Source organism: Odocoileus virginianus, unplaced genomic scaffold (assembly GCF_023699985.2).
Source record: "Odocoileus virginianus isolate 20LAN1187 ecotype Illinois unplaced genomic scaffold, Ovbor_1.2 Unplaced_Contig_32, whole genome shotgun sequence".
NCBI classification, from domain to species: Eukaryota; Metazoa; Chordata; class Mammalia; order Artiodactyla; family Cervidae; genus Odocoileus; species Odocoileus virginianus.
This window is the reverse complement of record NW_027224349.1, coordinates 168,144-192,777: the sequence shown is the minus strand read 5'-3', so window position 1 is coordinate 192,777 and position 24,634 is coordinate 168,144. Positions and strand designations below refer to the sequence as shown.

Genomic DNA, 24,634 nt, shown 5'->3' with positions numbered 1-24,634 from the left:
AGAAGTAAAAATGTATCAAAAGTTGTCACTGGCTAACATAGGCATCATGTTAATAATGTGCTAAAGTGACAGAAACAGAAAGAAGGTGGCTTCCTACCATGAAAATGGCTTAATAGTTTCCTACCATTAAAATAAAAACTGGGGGAAACATCTAGGAAAAAGTGTGTTTCTGACAGCTTTTTGAAAAATGACAGATAGTAAGAGAAATGTTTCAACTTTTTTAAAAAACTTACCCAACTTAAGAGCTCCAGCAAGGCCACGTATTACTGTAACAGGGTTGTTTGGATTTGTACAAAATTGATGTAATGGAGGAAAGAAAGCATCACGTTTATTTTCCAACTGCAAAATTGAAATGTTTTGTTAGATTTCAGAAAAGGACTAAGTACTATCCTGAAATATGTTTTCATTTTTTGTCCAGGCATTTTTACATCAACAATATACTTTAGCCATTAACACTGAGTGCTGTATACTACAGTGTTTTAGCATTAATCCTTTCAGGAACATTCTACTAGGAGAAAATCACTATATAATTTTATCTTTAAAAGAGATACACTTTAATAAATTCTGAAATGGTGTTAAGTTCTTAGATCACAATACTCACAAAAAGATTGAAAAAGGTTAGCAGCTCAAAAGCATTTCCCAAGTGTACTTACCAAGTATACCTCCACAATTCTTATAGAAGAGGTATGGAAAAAGTAAAATATAAACTTAAATATAGAAAGTGTTTTAAAGACTATTATCAAAATAAAAAATGATTCAGTAACACTCAAAAAAGATAAATCTCCAGTTTGCATTTAATCCCCAAAAGTGCAGTTTCAGGGGTTCAGCTTTATTTTTATAACTAGCCCTTCCTTTCACAATAAGTCAGTGTACACTAATGTGGTAAGTTAAGAGGAAAATTTGGTTTTATACAGCATCTGTAGGATAAGGGAGTTACAGAAGGCAAGGTTCAGACAAAGAACGAAACCAGCACTTTACAGGAAACTTTAATGTGGCAAGAAGGGGCAGCAGTCAGATTAGCAAGCTACTGCACTAACCCAAGAAAATAGTAAGTACATACATGTGGAAAACTACTGTCATAAGGGGGCCTGTTCTTCTGCAAGGTTGTTCATAGTAGTCATCTCTTAAAGGGCTGGGGCAAGGACTATTGAAGATAGGCCAGAGGCTAGACAAGCTGGGAGTTGGGTGTAACAACTTTAATTTTTTTTGGGTGGGAGAGTTCTTTGTTTTGCATAGAATGGTGGGGGGACCTGGAGGGGAATTTTAACTCCAGGCTATTTTGAGCCATGTAACTTTCCTTCAGCATCTAGTTTAAAAAGGGGCCAGATTTCCAAACTGGTCTCTTACATAACATCACTCTAAATATTTACTCTTCAAAATTTAGCTTGGAAATTTTTCTTTTATCTTACAACAGGATAGTTTACAGATGGACAGCAGCAACACTTCAGAAAAAAAAAAAATCACAGAAATTGTTCTAACTTAAATCAATTTTCTTTACCAAAGGCCTAAATTCCCCAAAAGTAAAAACATTTAGCTTCAAATTGAAAATTTTTAATTACTTATTCTGAACCTTTTTAGTGACATGCACTAATCATAATTTCCATATTTTTATCCACTTTGTCATTTACAAAAATTTTTGCTTTAATTTGAAGCACAAAATGAAGGTCCATAAGATGGCAGAATGTAGATTTACAATCATGTAAACAAAAAACTAAAACAATTATCTATTGCTACTCTCAGAGAATCTCAGTCCTTGAGTGAGAGACACTTTAAATTTAAATATTCTCTTCAAAAAATCTTTCTAGAGTACACCAGTGCCAAAACCTTTTCTAAGAAAGGACAAATGGTAAATATTTTTTGTTTTATGAACTATTCTCTTTTGCAACTAGTTAAGGATGCTGACCAAGTGCAAAGCAATCAGATAACATATAAATAAATGAATATTACAATGCACAATAGAACTTCACTTACAAAAAGAAGTAGTAGACCATATTTAATCTGAGAGATGCTGTTTGTTATCCTCTAGGACACAAACATGTTTTTCCAAAGCTTTCAACTTTACAGAAAAAATTTAGTTTTCTCTAAGAAGATCTGCATTGGCTTAAAAATATATCTAAAGGCAGACAAGTTTAGATACGTGGCTTATAACCAATTAGCAAGAAGACTTACATAAATACTAGGTGTGGGTGGATTCAACTTGTCCTTTGGCAATGGTGGGTATGGAGAAGTTGGTGGTCTTGGAGGTGGACATTTATCCAACAAATTATGACTATTAGACAAGCCATTTTTATCTAAGTTCCTAGAAAACAATTAGAAGAGATATATCAGTTATGCAATGACTGTAAAAGCAGGACATTAAAACAAGAGAAAAATCTGAAGCTCTAGGTTCAGCTCAGTTCAGTCACTCAGCTGTGTCCAACTCTTTGCAACCTCACAAACCACAGCAGGCCAGGTTTCCCTGTCCATCACCAACTCCCAGAATCCACCCAAATGCATGTCCATTGACTCGGTGATGTCATTCAACCATCTCAGCCTCTGTCTAGGCAGATGAAGTTTATACTAAAATCATTCTAAAATATTCATTTCAATTCAGAAAAAAAGAAGAGGTAATTTTAACAGACAGTCACTTTGATTTCTTGTACCATAAGAAAAGCTAAATATAATATATAAACATATAACATGAAATTATTCATAAAGTAGTTTTTCTGATAGTTTTCTAGTTTATTTCCTCACCAAAAGAATAGGAACTTCAAACTTTTTGTCGTATTTCACCTTTATATTTTCTTCATGTAATGTTAAAACAAAAAACTGAACCAAAAAAAGGTTTATATAACCTTTATATAATTTCACACTAAGATTTTTCTCTTTTCCTATATCTTATTTCCAGATCATCTTCATGACAGCTTTCAAACTGAGAAAGACCATTTGTTTTTTACTGTCAAAACTTGTTTTCTCTCAGGTCTCCAAAATGAAGCAAGACTCCAGACAACAATAATTTTTAAATTAATATGAACAGTTGCTAAATATTCTCACATTGTATTTAATTTTTACTTGATTTCAATTTTTTCATTCGGTGAAAGATATCATGTTTGCTAAGTTACAGATTCTTAAAATGTAACTGCTATGTCCAAACTCAAAATCTCTTTTTAGTACAAGACCATTAAAGGGATATTTTTAAATCCTTACATTTTAAACTCAGAAACAAATACAGAAAACTATCAAACCTCTGAAATCCATTTAAGTTTCTAACATTCACTGAAAGTGAAATATCATCAATGAATTAAAATACAAAAGGAAATAGCTCTTAAAACATTCAAATTTAAGATAAAAATATAAAAGCTCTATTTTGTAAAGTAAAATAATATACACTGTTTCTTCAGAACAAATATTTGTATTTTTGAAGAACAAATTACAAATTATATTTAAAATTTCATATTATACAACTACACAAGTCAAAGTAAAATCACCATTCCTTGTTTAGCTTTACTTTTGCTAAAGGAAAGAAAAGCCTGAAACAGGATTTTTTTGGTTGAACTAATGAAAACTAAAGTTTCAGATGCAGTAGTTATCAACTTTGAAATGCCATAAAAAACAGTTTGAAGTGTGTACAGCCTATTTTGGCCTTAGTTACCTGGCTAAGGATCAAAGAGGGATTTTGGCAAAGGAAGTCCTAACCACTGAACCACCAGAGGATTCCCTGTGATAGGGTTTATATAGTTACAAATTAAGTTTAAAATGCAGACTTTTCTATTTTTAAACAATTTACATATGTATATTACATGAAAATATTACAGTTAACTAGCAATTAAATTTAAATGTTAAATCAGTATCTAGGTTTCATTATCCACCCACAAAGCATAGTGACTTGAGTGGTTCAAGTTGCCTGTATCTTAAGCTTCTAAATTTAAAAATATGATTCTAATTTATAAACTCCACAGAACTGATTTTACAACCAAAATACATGCTAGAAGCTAATATAGGAGAAAATATATCCTCCTAAGAACAATGCATTAAGAGTCAATTACAATCTCTATATAATAAAAGGAACTGGTTTCAATGCTTAATTATGTTTGTCATTCTATACTTTCCACAAAATGATTTAAGTTTGATTATAAAAGACTTGCTTACTAGTGAGAGATGTACTACAATATAATATAAACATTTTAGAATACCCTACCATATGGATCAAGGATTTAATTGTACTTGAAAAAAATTTTTAAACCTTATTTACCATTCTGTATATGAAAAAAGAGTGACAGAAAGTGTAATTCTGCTTGTAGGATTTTTATAGTCTAATAACAAGTAAATTAAGAGTACACAGAAAACTCAAGCAATTCAAAGTAAAATTAAATATGAAAACAGAAAAAATAAATAAACATGAGGCAAGAGCAAGGAACCCAAAACTGGGCCAATTATTTAAATGCTAAAATTACATTTTAAAATTTTAACAGAAGCAAAAATGTTACAAATGAAACCAAACATTGGCAGTTTAAAATTTTAATAACCCTTAAAATTTTTCTAAGAAATATAACAAAAGAGAACACTCTGGTCAAAAAGTAAAATGAGATCAAAAGATCCATTAGGATGTCCCTATGAGTTAGTCAAATCAGAATCTAAAGTTAATTACTAAAAGAACCAATGGTTTTGAAAACAAAGGAACCATACCTTTTTTCCCCTTTGTAAAATACCTATCAAACCTAAACAATAAGAACAGGTTGAACAACAGAAACACATGAATGTCTACCCAGGTATGACTTCACTGCTCTTCTAAGAAAAAGTTACCATAAAAATCCAAATGGGAAAGAAATGAAGTTGGGGGAAAAAAGTGGAGGTGGAAAGACTAAGGCTATCTCACTGTTGCAAAAATGTATTATTACTGAAAAATTACTTTAAAAATACCATACTTAACAATATCCTACTGTGAACTTACTTTTGAACACATTTAAATACAAAAAAGGGGGAGGTGCTCTACAGATAAACTAATATACAGATTTTTTTTTCTTAATCAGTTTCTTATACAGAGTGATTAAACCTTCTCAACTGATGATTCCTTGAACTAATCAGAATTCAGTCCAGTAAAGAACACATCAGCATTGAGTAACAGGAATTGTTCCACATGACAGTTGTTATGTGTTATCTATTTGGCTGTGTTAAACTGGAGTAATTTTATCCTCAATTCAAGACCTGACATTCATCTTCTTTCCTCCTTACTTTCTCTTGTATTATTTATTTTTTCTCTTTACAACCTTTGGAGATGGTGATGGTATCCTTTCACTAGTAAATTGCCAGCCAAACTTACTGGAAAACCATGCATCTGTATGCAGTTATTTGCAACTTACAAATTTACATGTTTTTAGTAATAAAACAAGTCCTTTTAGTGGCTTAGAACTTAAAATTCAATCTACAAAAGGTACCCCATAATGAGGCTTATATATAATTTATAAAATAAGACGCAAAAATTAAAATTTAATCCACTATGAAAGGCAAAAATTTAATTTGAATTACTCATATATTTTTTAAAATATCACTTATTTCCATTTCTCTATTATTCTATCCCCAGTAACTGCAAGTACAAACTATATAAACATTTAAGACTTGTGTCAGCTTAGAATTTTGTAATGCATATTCAATGGCTGATCGGTGATGGTTTCTAAAAAGATAATCAAACTGTCTGAAAAATCTAAACATGTTTTAGTTTCAGCAATAGAGAAGAGAGGTAAAGACTCCCAGTTTCGTAAGACTTATAGTAATTAAGCAATAATTCTTTTCTTATCTTTGAAATTCAAAACCTGAATTAAAGTAGTCAAAGTAGATAAAAATAATTTTCAGCTTTATATTTAATGTATATATGTTCTATTTTATTTCATTATAATCCCTATTATTATTCAGATTTCAGATGTAATGTTTTAGAAAGTTAGACAGAAGCATTACCCCTGGTATTTTAACTATCACACAAGTTCTACTCTTCTATACAGCATGTAAGTATGAGAAACAGATAATTAATTTTAGACCGTATTTCAAACAAACAGAATTAAAAACACTACTTTAAAATGTGTACAACAGTTTTCTTTCTGAGATGGTAATACTGCTGAAAAATTGTGCTGGTGGTTGGTGTATTATATGGAAATATACTGAAAACCATTGTATTGCACATGTTAAAGGGATATATTGTAAGGTGTGTCAATTATATCTTAATAAAGGTATTTTCAAAAAACGTGAATGAGTAAGACTGCAGAATGTGGAAATTAATACAATTTCACAATATCAAAGAAAGTGTTTCTCATCTTTTGAGTCTTTTTTGCTTGAAGGCAATGAAACCCATTTAAGAAATAAATTTTTCAGGGCCATTCTTCTTAGAATATAGCTTGACTTCCCAAAGTGACTGGTGGTCTATTAACATTTCTCCAATCTTTATTCCTTTCTCTTGTCACTCCTGCCTGTTTAGAACCTCTTCCAAAATCACAGAAAATGTTGCCAGAAAGAAAACAATCAATAAAGTTTTACAGATTTTCTATCAAATATAATTTAATCCATTCACTGGTTTCAATCCCCAATCATAGAGAATATGGTAACAACTGTGATAATCAAAAGGAGTCAGTAATACTAGAGATATGCTTCTCACAGTATGTTGTAGAAAATGCTTTTCATATGTAATACACTGATAGTTTATGTACAATACTGAGGAATAAAAAGTTCCTTGTGAAATAGCTGTTTTAGACAAATGACTACGTAATTATCTTTTATATTTCTTATAAAACACAAATATTATTTCAGTTTTCTGATCAATTTAGAAGTGAACTATTTTCAATTTGTGATAAACTTTCCCATACTAACCTGCATGCCTTCAGAACTTCTGTAGAATTTGAGTATATGGACACAGACATGGATGGTATGATCTGAGAATCAGGTTTGCAGCTAATCATAGACAGGCTTGTCTTTTTAGAGCTCTGTGAGTTCTCTAGCCCTTTTCCATTAATTGTTCGTAACCTAATGTGAGGACTGCTAATGCTGGTAACACCAAGGGTGGTGGTCTGGTTAGCAGATTTTGGAGCAGCTGTAGAAATGACTGAAGAGTGTAAAGAGGCAACAGAATTATTAGTCTTTGTATGACTTTCTTGGTGAGTACTATTGACTTTGTCATATGCTCCAGCCATCACACTGTCATTGGCTTTTCCAATCAACAAGGAAGAGATCTGAGGATTGTCTGAAATTAGATTTGGTGATGTAGAATCTCCACTGTTAGGACTGCAAATAAGTTCTGCCATCAACTGCTGAACATGGTTAGAAAGCCCCTTGACACCAGCACAGCCATTAGGTTTATCTTCAGTATGACTGGTTATTTCAGGCACAAAAGATCCATTTCCTGAAGGTGTGCTCTCTTTGGTACAACAAACTCTTTGTTGGTCACCTGAGGTAGCAACATGAGAGAGGTGATTGAAAGCAGTTCCCTGTGTTACTGAACTACTAGACAGCATCCTATGTGAAGTCTGAATATTAGTGCTAGCCGCCTGGAGATAGAGGGCAGGATCAGTGGAAAATGAAGGCTGTTCATCATTAGATCCTGGCAAATGTGAATTTTGACCTTTGTTAAACCCCTAAAAAAAAAAGAGGAAAACAGACTTTTAAAATTCAATACTGTAAGTTCCAGCAAAATACTAAACACCTACTGCACACAGAGAACAACACTGAGGACTAAAAATGTTAACTAAAAGCTAAACAACTAAATGTGTAACATAATATGAACCAAAATCATAAAAATCAATTTTTAAAAGTTTCATAAACTTATTATTAAAATGGTTCGTAACCTTCAGGGAAAATCATATTTCTGGGCTACATAACGGATTTCATTTACTAGTGTGGCAACATAATTCTTCATGGATGTCTTTGAGAAATTTTAGTGTCCAATTCAGAGATACCAACATTTTCATTAAAAGAGAAATGACTCACTAAATTCAGATATGGAAGAACATACATATAGTCATTACTGATTAAAGTTATGAACACATCCTAAATAAACCAGATCACCAAACATAACAATGTATTACATTCAATATGGAAATGGTATATACCAATCCTTTAAAATATTGAATCTGTAATAGAAAAGTAATAGCTATCCTCAAAGAAAGCATATGAAATCTATTAATTTTTTCCAAGGAATAACTTCAATCTTTCCCAGCATCAGTGAAGTTCTTTCCTAATGAGTCAGCTCTTCGCATCAGGTAGATAACATACTGGAGCTGCAGCTTCAGTATCAGACCTTCCAATGAATATTCAGGACCACTTTCCTTGAAAATTGAATGGTTTGTACTCCTTACAGACCAAGGGACTCTCAAGAGTTTACTAAAGCACCACAGTTAGAAAGCATCAATTCTTTGGCACTCACCTTTTTTTATAGTCCAACTCACACATCCATATGTAACTACCGGAAAAACCACAGCTTTGACTAGACAGTAAAGTCACTTTATCTTAGTCAGTAAAGTGATGTCTCTACTTTTTAATATACTGGCTAGGTTGGTCACAGCTTTTCTTCCAAGGAGCAAGCATCTTTTAATTTCATGGCTACAGTCATCATCTGCAGTGCTTTTGGAGCCCCTAAAAATAAACCCTCTTGCTATCTGCATTGTTTCCCCATCTTCTTGCCATGAAATGATGAGACCAGATGCCATGATTTTAGTTTCCTGAATGTTGAGGTTTATGCCAACTTTTCACTCTCCTCTTTCAGTTTCATCAAGAGGCTCTTTAGTTCTTCTTCACTTTCGGCCATAGGGGTGGTGTCATCTGCATATTCAAGGTTATTGATGTTTCTCCCAGCAATCTTGATTCCAGCTTGTGCTTCATCCAGTCCAGCATTTCTCATGATGTACTCTGCGTGTAAGTTAAATAAGCAGTATGACAATATACAGCCCTGACGGACTCCTTTCCTAATTCTGAACCAGTTCCTTGTTTCATGCCTCATACCAACTGTTGCTTCTTGAGCTGCTTACAAGTTATTCTGAAGACAGGCTGGGTGGTTTGGTATTTCCATTTCTTTAAGAATTTTCCACAGTTTCTTATGATTCATCATGAAAGGCTTTAGAGCAGTCTGTGAAGGAGAAGTAGATGTTTTTCTGGTACTCCCTTACTCCTCTATCATCCAATGGATGTTGGCAATTTGATCTCTGGTTCCTGTGCCTTTCCTAATCCATCTTGTACATCTGGAAGTTCTCAGTTCATGTACTGTTGACGTCTAGCTTGAAGGATTTTGAGCATTACTTTGCTAGCATATGAAATGAGTGCAATTGTATGGTAGACTGAACATTCTTTGGCACTGCCCTTCTTTGGGATTCAAATGAAAACTAACATTTTTCAATCCTGTGGCTACAGATGTAGTTTCCAAATTTGCTGATATACTGAGTGCTGAACTTTAAGAACATCATCTTCTAGGATTTCAAATAGCTTGCTGAAATTTCATCATTTCCACTAGCGTTCACAGTGAGGTTTCCTAAGGCCCACCTGACTTCACACTTCAGGATGTCTGGGTCTATGTGAGTGATCACACCATTGTGGTTATCCCAGTAAAAAAGGCCTTTCTTATATAATTTTTCTGTGTATTCTAGTCATTTCTTAATCTCTTCTGTTTCTGTGAGGTCCTTCCTCTTTCTGTATTCAACAATACTAGACACTAAATATGGACAGAATAGGTTTCCTTTTATAGCTCACATGACAGATTAGGAGAAATACAAGTCTCAATAACAGAATTAAACTCATAAAAAATATATCCCCTGAACAAAACAGAATTAAACTCATAAAAAATATATCCCCTGAACAAAACAGAATAATACCAAGAATGAAAAATATAATCTGAGAAATACCAAAACTTCGAAAAATGTTCAAAATCAGAATTCTGAGTGTTTGAAATCAAGATATCACAAGAGAAATTACAAAATAACTAAGGCAATACTTCAAAAATAAATGAAGGATACAATTCTTTTCATAACAACTGAAAAAGATGACTGAGAGAAGTTAAAAGAGAACTAAGTAAATGCAGAGAAACTATATTTATGGTTGAAACATTAATAATTTGACTTACACACATAACAGAATTCTATTAAGTGCCAGTGGATACTTTTGGTACAAACTGACATAATGACCCTAAAATTATATGAAGATTAAAAAAAATACAACAGTGTTTTTTAAAATCAAACAGTTTTTTTAAAAAAATCAACTATAAATGTAAAGAAAATGTTATATAAATATCATCTAAATCTCAGAATATATTCTGAAGTTACAGTAATCAAGACAATGAAGAAGTATTAATAAAAACTATACTGATCAGCAGGACAAAAGAGTAGAAAATAAAAAGTACACTGAGAGGAAGCGATAATAAGCATGTAGCTATTTAAACTGAATCAATCACTGAGGAACTTTGCAGAACAAAAAGCACAACAGTGCCCAGATGAGGTCACTGATAAAGGGTTCCACCAAAAATTCAGGAAAAATTATGCCACTGCTCAACAACCTGTTCCAGAAAATAGAAGCAGATGCAATCTTTCAACTATACTATGAGGTCAAGGACAATGACTATCCTAATACTAAAAACACTGAGAGAAAACTACAGACCAAAGAAAAGTCCTCAACAAAGTATCAGCGGATCACATCCAACTATGCAGAAACACTACGGCCAAATTGGATTTATCCAATGCATGCAAGGTTCATTCAACATTTAAAAAATCAATCATTATAATACATGACATATCCACAGGTTAAAAAAGAAAAACTACATGATCAAGACAACTGATGCAGCAAAAGAACTGACAAAACTGAATACTTTTGTATGATAAAATTAGTCACTGAATAGGAAGAGAGAGGAACTTCCTCCACTTAATAATTATCTATAGAAAACCTCTGGCTAACATTTTATGTTAAGTTGGGCTCAAAGCATTCCCCAATAACATACAAAAGAAGGCAAGGATGTTCCCGTCTCACCACTCTTTCATCTACCACACTAAAGCAAACTGATAAAACAAAACAAGAAAATGATGTAAAATGTATACAGATTAAAATTAAAAAGGAAAAAATAAAAATCTTTGTTCAAACTGACGTAATTGCTCATGAAGAAATTAAAAGAATCCACACACCTAATAAGAAAGGTTAGTAAGAAAATAGAAATGTTGCAAGACATACAGTGAATATACAAAAGGCAATCACATTTCTATACTAGTAACGAACAGCTGTAATTTCTAAGGAATCTGTTTGCTAATGTAGGAGACACAGATTTGATCCCTGAGTCAGACAACCCCTGGAGAAGGAAATAGCAACCCACTTCAGTATTCTTCCCTGGAGAATCCCAATATCAGAGAGGACGGGGTTGCAAGAGTCAGACATGCTTTAGACTAAACAATAAAAACTACATTGGCACATGTCCTAAAATGAAATATGTAGGGAAAATTCAATGAAATAGGTATCTAATACCTATATGAAAAAAGTACAAAACTGATTAAAAAATAACTAAGTAACAGGAGAGTTTCCACATTCTTCAAAAGTAAAACTTACAAACTTGAGTCACAGATTCAATGCAAGCAAATAAAAATTCAATGTTATTTTTAACAAATTTTTAACAAAGTGATTCTCACATAATAAGGAGAGACAAAAGACCCCCAAAGTCCAACATAATATTGAAGTACATTAGAGGACTGACACAGGTTTATCTAATGATTTTAATATAAAGCTAAATTAATCACGGCACCACGGTACTGACAAAGAAACAGATAAATAATCAACAGAACAAAATACATAGCAGACAAATAAACCTACAGAAATACAGTCAACTAATCTCTGACAATGGAGCACAGGCAATAAAATGAAGCATACACAGTCTTTTCAAGGAATGGTGTGGAAAATCTGAGAATTCACATCGGAAAACAGAATCTTTGGGACTTCTCTAGTGGTCAAGCAGTTAAGAATTCGCCTGCTAATCAGGGGACATAGGAATGAACCCTGGTCCAGGAAGATCTCACATGCCATGAAGCAACTAAGCCCATACACCACAACTACCGAAATCTGTGTGCTCTGGATTCTGCAAGCCATAATTATTGAGCTTGTGAGCTACAACTACCAAGCCAGTGCACTAAAGCCTGTGTTCCACAACAAGGGAAGCCACCACAAGAAGAAACCCATGTACCACCACTACAGTAGCCTCTGTTCTCTTCAACTAAACAAAGCATACACAGAGAACTAAAGACAAGACACACTTGAAAATACTTACAAACATAAACATTTTATAATTATTTAGAAGAAAAAGGAAAATTTTTACATGTTACATCATTCACAAAAATTAACTCCAAGTGAGCCTTAGACTCAAATATAAAATGCAGAAGTATAGAACTCCTAGAAGGTAACATAGGTGAAATTATGTAGCATTGTGCTAACTTTTTTTAGTATACTTTCTAAGGCACAGTCATAACAGAAAGAATTGGTAAGCTGGAGTTCATTAAAATTTAAAACTTCTGTGAAAGATACTGTAACAGAATGAGAAGGTAAATGACGACTCAGTCACTCAGTCACTTCAGCCGCTCACTCGTGTCCCAATGAATCGCAGCACACCAAGCCTCCATCACCAACTCCTAGAGATTACTCAAACTCATGGCCATTGAGTCAGTGATGCCATCCAGCCATCTCATCCCCTGTCATCCCTTTTTCCTCCTGTCTCCAATCCCTCCCAATATCAGGGTCTTTTCCAATGAGTCACCTGTTTGCATGAGGTGGCCAAAGTATTGGAGTTTCAGCTTAAGCAAACAATGACTAGGAAAATATATTTACAAAAGGCACTGCTGTTCAGTTACTCAGTCATGTCTGACTCTTTGCAACCCCGTAGACTGTAGCACACCAGGATTCCCTGTCCATTACTAGTTTCTGGGGTTTGCACAAATTCTACATCCATAGAGTTGATGATGCCACAAGGACTGATGCTGAAGCTAAAGCTCCAACACTTTAGATACCTGATGAGAAGAACTGACTCATTAGAAAAGACCATGAGACTGGGAAAGAGTGAAGGCAGGAGGAGACAGAGGATGAGATATCAGATGGCATCACTGACTCACTGTACATTAGTCTGAGTAAGCTCCACGAGTTGCTATTGCACAGGGGAGCCTAGCAAGCTATAGTCCATGGTGTCACAAAGGGCTGGACACGACTTAGTGACTGAACTGAACTGGAACATGCTCCAAAAATCATCGGTTATACTAGATTAAAAAAAAAAACAGATGCATCAGTACCTCCTAATTGAATCAGTAAAATCCCAAACACTAGCATTATCAACTGAATGTGTCCCCAAAAATGCTACACTGAAGTTAAATCTTCACTGTATGTGGAAGCAAGGCCTTCAAAGGTGATTAGGTTAAAAAAGCTGGAGCTTTGAAGAAAGGAATTTGTGTGTCTTATAAAACAAACCATCAAAGGGCTTCCCTGATTGCTCAGTGCTAAGGAATTTGCCCATCAATGCAGGAAACATGGGTTTGATATATGTGTCAGGGAGACCCCACATGCTGTGGGAGCAGCTAAGCCTGTGTACCATGACTACTGAGCCTGTGCTCTAGAGCTCAGGAACCACTACCGGGCCCGTGCTCTGCAACAAGAGAAACTACCTCAATGAGAAGTCTGCGCACCACAACTAGAGAGTAGCCCCCGCTCACTGCATAGAGAAAATCCTGTGCAGCAATGAAGACCCAGCATAGCCTGAACAAACAAATACATAAAAGAAACCACAGACATTCCTTTTGCAATCTGCAAGCACAATGAGAAGAGAGTCAACTATGAATAAGAAAGAGAGCTCTCAAAAGACATCAAAATCTGCTGATGGCTTGATCTTGGATTTCTCTGACTCCAGGAATATGATAAATAAAAGTCTGCTGTTGATAAAACACTCACTATGTGGTACTTTGAGTCTGCCTAAAACTCACAAACTCAGTTGGTAGGAGAAGCTAGAGCAAACAAAAGCCTCAGTCATTGAGGGAGGCAATGAACATAATAAAAGTCTTTTTAGAAGATAGCTGTCAGTTTCTTAGGAAAGTAATTAGTACTCTTACAGTATGATCCACTCATCATGGTCTTCAGTTTTTACCTAAACGAGTTAAAAACTAAGTCCATACAAATCTGCACAAGAATGTTTATAATGCCTTTACATATAACTATACAAACACAAAGTGAGTGGATAAACAAAGTGCAGTTAATGCAAAGAACAGAACACTGCTGCGTGTGGACTCCCAAGAGTTGGTGATGGACCTGGAGGCCTGGCGTGCTGCAATTCATGGGGTCGCAAAGTGTTGGACAAAACTGAGCGACTGAACTGAACTGATTAAAAGTAAATATAGTTATCATCTCAAGGAAACACACAAAGAAAACTAAATGTATATTGATAAGAGAACATTATTCTCAAAAGACGTCATCCTGTATGCTTTTAATTATATGAGATTCTAGAAAAAGCAACCATATACACAATAACAAGATCTACTGATTCCACATATTGAAAGAAGGTTGGAGGAATAAACAGTGCACAGGGTAAGTTTATAAATCTACTTTGTACTGAAGATGGATGCATATCATACACATCTGTCAAAATCAATATAATGTGCAATAGAAAGAATCTATCAAAATGTATATTATAGGGCTCTATCACATTCTAGTATTTTCAGGTTAGTGGAAACAGTGGTGGGGGATGACTTGTAGGGAATTTCTGCTCAGTTTTTTAAAAACATTGAAAGTGATATAAAATGTAGTAAGTAACTTTTAAGGAGGTAGCTGTTCAAGAAATCCCTATCTCTGTATCAAAACTTTGAATGTCTCTCATTTTCTCTTGGGATTCATCAAGCCTGACAAATTAAACCTGACCCTTTGTGTTTGCTCTTCATAAACTACACTGTAGCCACATTTGATATGACATGCTCTTCTAAATTCAGTTCACTGAGACTGTAACTTCTTAGTTCCCTCCTAAGCTACTTTCTCAACAGTGCAAATCAGATTTTATTGTAATTTATCATAACTGAATCTTTTATCATTAGGCATTTTACCACACTAAAATAAATACTTCACAGCAAGCAGAGTACTGACTGTATGCAGGATATATCTGCATATATTAAATAACTGCAATTTAAAATCACGGCCATGATGCTTTCATTCCATTAAGCAATGAAATCTGAGAGAACTGTATGTCTGTGCTTTTTTTCTTTACCTTCAGACTGTCTAGCATAATTCATATATATGTTAATTTTCACTAGATACATAACTACCACGTGCAAAGATGACCTTACAATATTGTATTAATATTGAAACACAAAATTCTGAGATAACTGTGAATTGTTTAAAAATATATAATATTTCTTAAACTCTATACTTTTGGAGGAGAAGAAATTACATGTCAAAGAAAAATTTCTGTTAACAAGTAAAGCAGCTAATCTTTCTTTTACCTGAGTGGAGTTAGATAGTTGTTTTCTCCATGGCTCTTCTGTACTGCTGGTCAGGTTTGTGCAGTTATGAGGTAGAGTGAATGTGTTTTGCTGCAGATAAGGCACATTTCCATTATTTCCACTTCGTGTTAAGTAATTATTGCCTACCAAATTAGTGTCTGTACACCCTAGAGGCTTTGAGATGCCAGAAAGAATATAGCGTGCAGAAAAAGGTCCACTGGACAAAATATTTTCAAAACAAGCAGAGTGCACTTCAGGCTGAGAGACACTAGGTACTCTGGGTAGAGCAGAATGTGGTTGCTGGCTAGAGAGAGAGTTTGTAGGCAGTGATGAATCAGCTATTGGCCCATTAGGAATTCCAGTAGTTTGTCCTGTTTGTCTCATCTTCAAAAACAAAAAAGAAAACCTGCTTGTGTGACTTTGAAACTGTGTTATCAATATATCCCTAACTTTATCATAACATTTAATCTCTCGAGGTTAAAAAACATACATTTTAGAAATGAAATGCTATGTTTATATAGGTAAAGTAAAGTCTTTTTCAGTATATAGTTTAAAAAGGCCTTTGCCTATTAGGGGTATGTGGGCAAAAGAAAGCAATTGAAAACAGTGAGTAAGTCATTTACAGGCTTTATTTCTCATCATGATGTAAGGGATTTCAGATGGCCATTACATTTATGCCAAATCGTTTAAAATAATCCTGAAAACTTTTCCACTTCAGTATATTTTGTTTAATTGTAAAGTAATAAAAAGTAAGCCTATGGAACACACCTAAAATATGCACAAAACATAAAATATATTTCCTGTTGTCTTCAAAACTAGTTTATAGCTATTAAAAAAAATAGAACTGTCCACCAGTGGTATTTAAAGCTCAGATATATAAATTCTAATGACTACACATAAAAAGTAGAAATAAGCACTAGCAAATTCTGAAGTGGTATTGTAGTCAAGAAAAATACTTAACATAAATAATAAATATTTATAATAAAAATGGGATACATACTTGTTGCATTAAGACAAACTGGCTTTCCAACTGTTGCAGCATCAGTTTTTGTGTTGGATTTAAATTATCTCTATCTGTGCGTAGGTGTTCCAAGTACTAGAAAAATTTAAAAATACACAAAGGTAAATCAAAGAAATTAAGTAAGTCACTAGCAAGCAACCTTAACTGAAAAGTCTACAAACCAAGCAACTTTGTGTTGTGACATACAGTGATTTCTAACCAAATGTAACCAATACCAAAATGAAGTCCTTACAAAGAGCTAAGAAAGATTTTTAAAAGTTAGAATCCACTTGATGAAAATAATTTTTGTGTTTTGAATTAAATACATTATGAGGAAAAGAAATAATAATTCAAAGTGAAAGCTGTTTAACTATAAAATGTGTCATAACAAAAATGCTTAAGGAGAGCCTTATTTACAATAGGCAGAAATTATGTAAAAGTCTAACAACAGAAGTCTAGTTAAACAACACGCGGCTTCCAAAAAAATTTAAAATGTAGCATCATGTAGCCATAAAGAATAAAGCAGCCATAAAATACATGAAAATATCTCAAAGATAGATCTTTGAGGAAGGTGAGCAGGGAGAAGATACAGCAGTCAACAAGCTATATTAGTATAAGGGATAAAAAGAAAACTGAGATCAGCACATCTTCTTGCACATGTATATGTACATCTAGAAACAAAAGGAAAAAAAAAACACAAGAAACTATTAATACTGAATATTTGTCAGAAAGAGAAATTAAGTAGCTGGAGGCAGGAACTTCAAGGACACTTTAAAACCTGTACACCCCTATCTCCTAATAATTCTTAAATTTCAAATATATGAATATAATGCTTCTTTTTGAAAAAGTAGAAAACAAAAATGTATTATGGTCTCTATACCTTTGGAAAATGTAGGCTCATTACACTTATATACATGTTAACTTCATTTACTGGCATTCAATTTTAAGAATTAATACCCAACAAAAGCTTAAAGCTTACTACTTCCACTATGTTAAAACATGTGATTAAAACTGTCAAAAAAGTATTTCATATCTGTAATTTCTGTGGTGTCAAACACCACAAATCAACTTGCTCCTCTACTGAAGTATATGATACAGTCTGACCATATGCCAGTTCTCAGAACTATTCTCAGGAAAATTTATTTTAAATTAAAAATATTTGATTAAAAAAAAATCATACACCAAGTTACAACTCATTAGATACTAAATGATTAGCAATCGGAATATTTACAGAGAAACAAAGCTTATGTTTTAAACCCATTAAAAAAATCAATGCATAACCCATTTGGAAAATTATACATCTGAAAAGTCATTTATTCTTAAAATTTCTTAAAAGGTATGTTGATCTGAACCATGACTCAAAGATCTAACAGACTGTCCATTACATTCAACACTCTATAATGTCCATATAAAGTGATGGTAAAAATGTATGTTAAATTCAGAAAAGCAGGGAAATGAATAAAATGCCTCATGAACATAAAGTTATCCCTACTTCCTATATTTAAATGATGCTACAATTTCAGGATATGAAATACTGCTTATAACAGGCTTGAAAAAAACCCTTTTCACTCTTGATGAACAAATAGTTTAAAATATAAGACAGGCACAACTTCAGAAGACTTAAAATTTCATTTCTAATTGAAATCTTCCATTTCTCTGAAAAATTTATATATACCTTTGTTGGACCAGATATTCTTTTCCTCTTGGCAGGACTGGACAGGTCATCTACTTGGCTAGAAGGAATCATGTGTAGTGGCAAGGATTGCTGTGAAATTGGTGTCTGACTGAGGCCTAATACAGGTTCAGTATTTGGATGATGAGCTCTGTAAGCCTAAGGATCACAGAGGTAAAAAAAAAAAATGGTTCTATATATTCTTAATTCATGCCTTCAAATTATAAAACCTTATGAACTGCTTACTTTCCAAAACCAGACATCATGTATACATCATGGATTCTAATTGAAAATCAAAGTCAATTACTTCATCAATGGAGAATGTGTACCTTATTTTTAAAAACTTACTTTTTAAAAAATTAAATAAAACACTGTATGAAAGTCCCTTAAGAAATCCCTTTTGAAATCATAAAACTAAACGAAAGTTTTAAACTACCCCAAGAATCTTCCCATATCAGAGGAAGTTTTATTTTGATCTAAAATCCCTTAGTAGTATAATTGAAAGGATTTTTTTTTTAAAAAAGCCAATTCTGCACTTAGTAATTTAGATCTGATCACTACAGATTGGACAGAACCCTTAAAGCTGGGCACCTACAGAAGATAACCCAACTTCTCACCTGCTGTGCTGTGTTCATGGCACCCTGCCTGGAGGTAAGCTCTGCGGGTATTGGTAGGCTCCATGCCTCCTCAATACTAGGAAGCAATTTAGTTTTATTCTGTAGACTACCTTGTGGAAGGTTACACAACTGAGCCTAGGAAAAATTATGTAAAAAGCAAATTTAACACAGGACTACTTGAGTAAGATCAAGTCCACTAAAACTTCCTCAATTTATAGGTATTTTTTAAAGAAAGCAGGTTATAAGTCTGGGGTTTCAGATATATGCTAAAGAGGATAACTAAAACATACTTTCAAGAATAGGAAAAAAGCTAAGTTTTGTTTTTCAGAATTCTGTTGGACACCTTGTTGTGAAATTTCATGCAAGAGTGAAAAACAATGTCTGTGTTCTTTTCTCTAACATGTTATACCTAAAAAATGTAGATAGCACATAAAATCACGCAAATTAACATGAATCAGAAAAAGTAAAGATGCAAAAGACATTTTGAATATAGTAGTTTCTTAAAGTGAAAAGTAGTATCATCATAAATATCAAAACTATGGAAATAAATTATCGACATCAAAACAAAATTAGAAAAACTTTCCAGCCACCCTCCTCTGCCAGGTATTTATGAAAATGTCTTTAAAATATGCTACTTCAAGAATTTACCTGTAAAACTTTAATTCTTCCTGTAAGCATGGAGGTATTACTGCAACTTTTGCTTCTGGTTGCATTTAAGTAGCATTTAATGGCATCCTGAGGCTGGTTGCAGGATTCGTAGAGTGTGCCTAGGTCCATCCAGGCTGCAGCATGGCCATGGTCCAATTGTACAGCACAAATATAGGCCTGTAAAGCATCCATAGGCTGATTTTGCTGCTGATAGAGCACACTGGAAAGAGAAATAAAGTTTACTAAAACTGTGTGTAATATTAATACATGCATATAGATGAAGTTCAATAAACATGTATATCAATTAAAGCTTTATAAACTTAACACACACAAGCCTTACCCTATTGAACACCAGGTATCTGCACTTGCTTCTGATTTGTCAATAGACTGCCTATAAGATATAAAGGCATCCTGAACTTTTCCGATACTTGAATAGCACCTGAAAGAGGCAAGGAACAAAGCAGATATAGATGTATAGTTTAAATGTATTTCTGTTTCCACAAATGCTTAAATAACTATATTAGCTTGACAAAATTATGTATATGGAAAGGGAAAATACTTGTTAATCAAGATATGTGCTTATATATAGTGATTTTAATGTACATTTTAACGGCTACTAAATTAACTTTCTGTCTTATGACTGCTAGCAAATGTTATATAATGTATTCTTTTCAAACCATTATAGCCAGAATTTGTTCACTGCTAGAAGAAACTTAAATACAGAGCTCTTTTATACATACTTTAAACTCAAGCTTCTTACATTCCAAGAATATTAGAGCTAAGTAACAAAGAGAAATTAAATGTTGATAATGACCTCAAGGGTACATCCAAATTTTCCATTCTGAACTTAAAGATGCCAATGACAAAATTTCTTAATTCATGAAAAACATAAAACTGAGATATATTTAATGTTAGAATACACACAAAAATAAGGGTACAAATAAGCCTAAAGAATGGCTAATTTGTGGGCTGACAAACACCGAAAGGCCAGTAAAAAAGACAGAGACAGCAATTACAAAGAATGCATACAACCTTAGAGTCTTGAGGCAGAATTAAAAAGGGAACAATAATGCAAACAGGTACAGACATTAGAGACTGTGTGAATATTAACAGACAGAAAAATTTTTTTAACAAAAGAGTATTTTAGTGATCAGACAAATGCTGTATGTATCTCCTGGCTTACTTAATGTTAAGAGAACTGAAGCACAAATTAAAGTTGGGTTTTAGCTCTTTCTGCTACGTTAATTATTATGTTACCTTGAGAAAACTACTTCCTTGAATTCATGTCCCTTACTTGCAACATGAAAGGGTAAAATAAGTTTTTCCTTTTGATCCAAGATAAAAATCTGTAGCATAATGTCATTTACGTTGTATGAAGACTGTATGAAGGCTGTCTGATCATTCCTAATTTTTTAAGTTTTCTGCATGTGGCAGACTCTAACATATTCATTACCAGTGTTACTACTGTATTCCAACATCCCTATCTCAATTTAACAGACACATCCTAATCAAAACAGCAATAATATGAAGTAAAGCCTTGGACACAGAGGTAACACAGGGTTTCTGAAATACTAGGATCATCAAATACTAGGATCATCAAATCTCTATGAATTTTACAGACATTGAGATCCTCATTCAGAGCTACAGTAAGTTTTTTTCATCTAACTAACTATGGTTGCACTGGGTTTTTGCTGCTGCCTATGGTCCCTCTCTAGTTGTGGTATCCAGGTAGCTCCAGGGTGAGTGAGCTCACTAGTCGCAGTTTATAGGCTTAGTTTAGCTGCTCCACGGCATGTGAGATCATCCCAGACCAGGGAGCAAAACCATGTCCCCTGTACTGGCAAGCAGATTCCTACTGGAGCACCAGGAAGTCCTCCAATAGGCTTTAAAGTATCCTTTTTCAGAAATGTGATTCTCTTTTCTATTAGTAAAGTCAATTAGAAGCAACATATCAAAAGGCAGCAGGGAAAAGAAAATTATGGGAAAAAACTATCATTAAAAATCAATGTTATATACACCCGTGACAGATTCATGTCAATATATGGCAAAACCAATACAATATTGTAAAGGACTAGCCTCCAATTAAAATAAATAAATTTATATTAAAAAATAAAAATAAATGCTGTCCAGGGACTTCCCTGGTGGTTCGGTGGCTAACAACACCTTGGGCTGTTGATGCAGGGGGCCTTGGTTTGGCCCCTAATCAGGGAAATAGATCCCACATGCTGCAACTAAAACCCTGGACAGCCAAATAAATAAATATTCTTTAAAAAATAAATAAATGCTGTAAAAAATGATCATCTTTGGTCCAAAAGAAATATCATGTAATTGAGAAATCTAGACTGTCGTCCATACTGGTAGAAAAAATATCAAAAAACAGAACATATATTGTTGTTTTAAATTCAGATAACCTCAATTAAGCCCTTTGTAGAACACTGCTTTTCCCAAAGAGATGGGAAAGTGTATCCTTACTAAAATGAAGATTTAAAACTATTTCATTACACGTATTGTACATGGCTGTGATTAAACAGAAACAACAAAAGGATCCCTTATACTAAAGAGTCACATACAACGTAAATGACATTATGCTACTGATTTTTATATTGGATCAAAAGGAAAAAAATATCCTGGGTCATATTCTTATAAAAATCTAAATTAGCAGGAGTGCTAATTTAGAAAAAACCTAATATTATGTGTCACACTCCCCTCTTTCTAAAGATAAACCTCTTTTAAAATCACCCATTAAGATAAATATTGCACAAAGGTAAAAATCATATTAGCTCCAAATGCAAGAACTACTTAGTTCACTTATTTCATTTACTAAATTCTTGACTGATAACAACAAATGAAAATGGAAGATAAGAAAGATTCAGCTTATCCCACAGGATCTTTAGCAGAGGAGAAAACACTAAGTTGAGTAGGAACTCAAACTAGACTCTTGACAAGCCTAGGGGAGACTAGAAAAACTCTATACTGAAAGTAGCTAACTTTGATTATTATATAAAATTAATCAAAAATGAAATTTTTTAAAAAGGAGTTATTTTAATAATAATCTTAAATATAAGTATACTTCCTTTTTAAAAGAAAAAGTCACTAAAAGCTAACATTAACACAAAACCTAAATGTGAATTAGACTTTACATAAATAAACTCAATGTCAATAAGGGGCAAAATTTACAGTCAAACCAAGTAAGACAATTAAATTTATAACACTGAAAAAAGGTAACTGATTTATCTAATCCAATCCATTCATTAATCAGTGGAAAATTCCAACCTTAAATGGTTTAGACTTTTCAATATGCCATACATGATCATCAGATAGAATAAAAATGAATTCTCTGTTAAATACATTTTAAAAATGATAGACGGAACACAGTTTAAACACTGAACAGAAAAACAATACCCTAATTAACACGTGACAAAACTCTTTAAAACTCTTTGAAAACTAGTAATAATTCAAGTCACAAGACAATGTGAAATGAATTCTAATAAGTAGAATAAGAATTCTTAAGTAAAGATAAAGACCATTACAGTATACTAACACATATATATGGACTTATAGAAAGATGGTAACGATAACTCTATATGCAAAACAGAAAAAGAGACTCAGATGTATAGAACAGACTTGTGGACTCTGGGAGAAGGCGAGGGTGGGATGTTTCAAGAGAACAGCATTGAAACATGTATATTATCTAGGGTGAAACAGATAACCAGCTCAGGTTGGGTACATGAGACAAGTGCTTGGGCCTGGTACACTGGGAAGACCCAGAGGGATCGGGTGGAGAGGGAGGTGGGAGGGGGGACTGGGATGGGGAAACATGTAAATCCATGGCTAATTCATTTCAATGTATAACAAAAACTACTGTAATGATGTAAAGTAATTAGCCTCCAACTAATAAAAATAAATGGAAAAAAAAAAGCACCTAATTCAGAATGATCTGAAATGATCAAATTTACCTCCCCCAAATCTTTGTTACAATGTTTTTAAAATAAAATGCCACTAAGGATATTACAGATTAACATTAACAGTTTAGATTGTAAACCATCTCTAGAAAGCATAACCCAAGAGTCTGGTCTCACCTGCCAAGGAAGTACCAAGACTGGCCAGAATTAGGATCTGCCTCCAATGACTTTTGGAGATACTGAATAGCACAGCTTTCCTTGGTGGCTTGGTCTCCTAATAGATCCACGTTATGATGCATCCATCCTATAATTAATCAAGTGGAAGCCATTTACCCATGATTCAAAAACTCTTCTAGCCTCAAGAAAATCATGAAGCACACAAATACCCTTCTTGTAAATTTGTTTACTTATCTTGAATCAAACTTTCCTAAATTTTGAACTATCAAAGGTAGCTACAAGAAAATCCATTTTACTAAAAGGGATACAATCAACAGAGGGAACCTTAAAACATCTAGAGTACTACACAGAAGTCACAGACAGATACTCCTTTTCTGAATTTAATTTGAAAAATAAAATTTTGACTTACAAACCAAAAATCATAAAGAGGATTAATTTATTTATTCCTCAAAGGTTGAAATATTTTGAAAACAATCTAGTAAGTCCATGTTAATCTCTGAGGAATAAGTGAAACTAAAAATATTTGAAGATACACTATTACAAAGAAAACACCTTACCAAAGATCCTACACTCCACTTACATTAATTATTTTCAAAAAATTCTAAACATGATCAAAAACAAAATATTTCCAAAGTATATGAATATGTAAATTTAAAATTGGCTCCAATACAGATAAAATGCAGCATTTGAATAATGAAGAAGTAGAAGAGTTATAGCAGCAAAGACAATGGAAAGATTGGACCATGAAAAAAAATGTTAAACAGTTAAGACAAACGGAAATTATAGCATTTCATCTGTCAGTCAATTCATGTTATAAAATTACCTTTGCAAAAGTGTAACCTAGGCAAAAGTATAACCTAGGCAAAAGTACGACTAATTGCTTTTGACATTATAGGCAAAATACTGCCATGTCAAAAATACATTATCACAAGTTCATTAAAATTTAGAAACTATCTGCTCAAAACCAAATACTGAAACAAATTAAATAAATAAAATATTCTTTAATTTTTAGGGGACACAGTTTCATTAACTCATATAATAAAATGCCCTATAAAAACAAGCTCACAGCACTTAACTACCATTTGAATTCTTTTAACTCATTTAACTTCACAGAGTGCTTATAATAAGCACATGGGAATGTTCAAACCTCCTCTAGACACACCGATAACTAAAGAAGA

General features: G+C 33.4%; 1 protein-coding gene across 1 annotated transcript in view; it reads right to left on the bottom strand.

The window, feature by feature from the left end:
• Nucleotides 1-24,634, bottom strand: part of LOC110132250 (lysine-specific demethylase 6A-like) — a 156,186-nt gene that overhangs the window by 36,497 nt on the left and 95,055 nt on the right. Inside the window, exons 10-19 of the mRNA XM_020885462.2 lie at nucleotides 23,457-23,583; nucleotides 19,718-19,816; nucleotides 19,378-19,597; nucleotides 18,730-18,864; nucleotides 18,116-18,271; nucleotides 16,441-16,536; nucleotides 15,441-15,824; nucleotides 6,835-7,595; nucleotides 2,170-2,299; nucleotides 234-339 (exon numbers count right to left, since the gene is read on the bottom strand). Coding sequence (XP_020741121.2) covers nucleotides 234-339; nucleotides 2,170-2,299; nucleotides 6,835-7,595; nucleotides 15,441-15,824; nucleotides 16,441-16,536; nucleotides 18,116-18,271; nucleotides 18,730-18,864; nucleotides 19,378-19,597; nucleotides 19,718-19,816; nucleotides 23,457-23,583 — 2,214 coding nt within the window. The remainder of the gene's footprint in view (nucleotides 1-233; nucleotides 340-2,169; nucleotides 2,300-6,834; nucleotides 7,596-15,440; nucleotides 15,825-16,440; nucleotides 16,537-18,115; nucleotides 18,272-18,729; nucleotides 18,865-19,377; nucleotides 19,598-19,717; nucleotides 19,817-23,456; nucleotides 23,584-24,634) is intronic.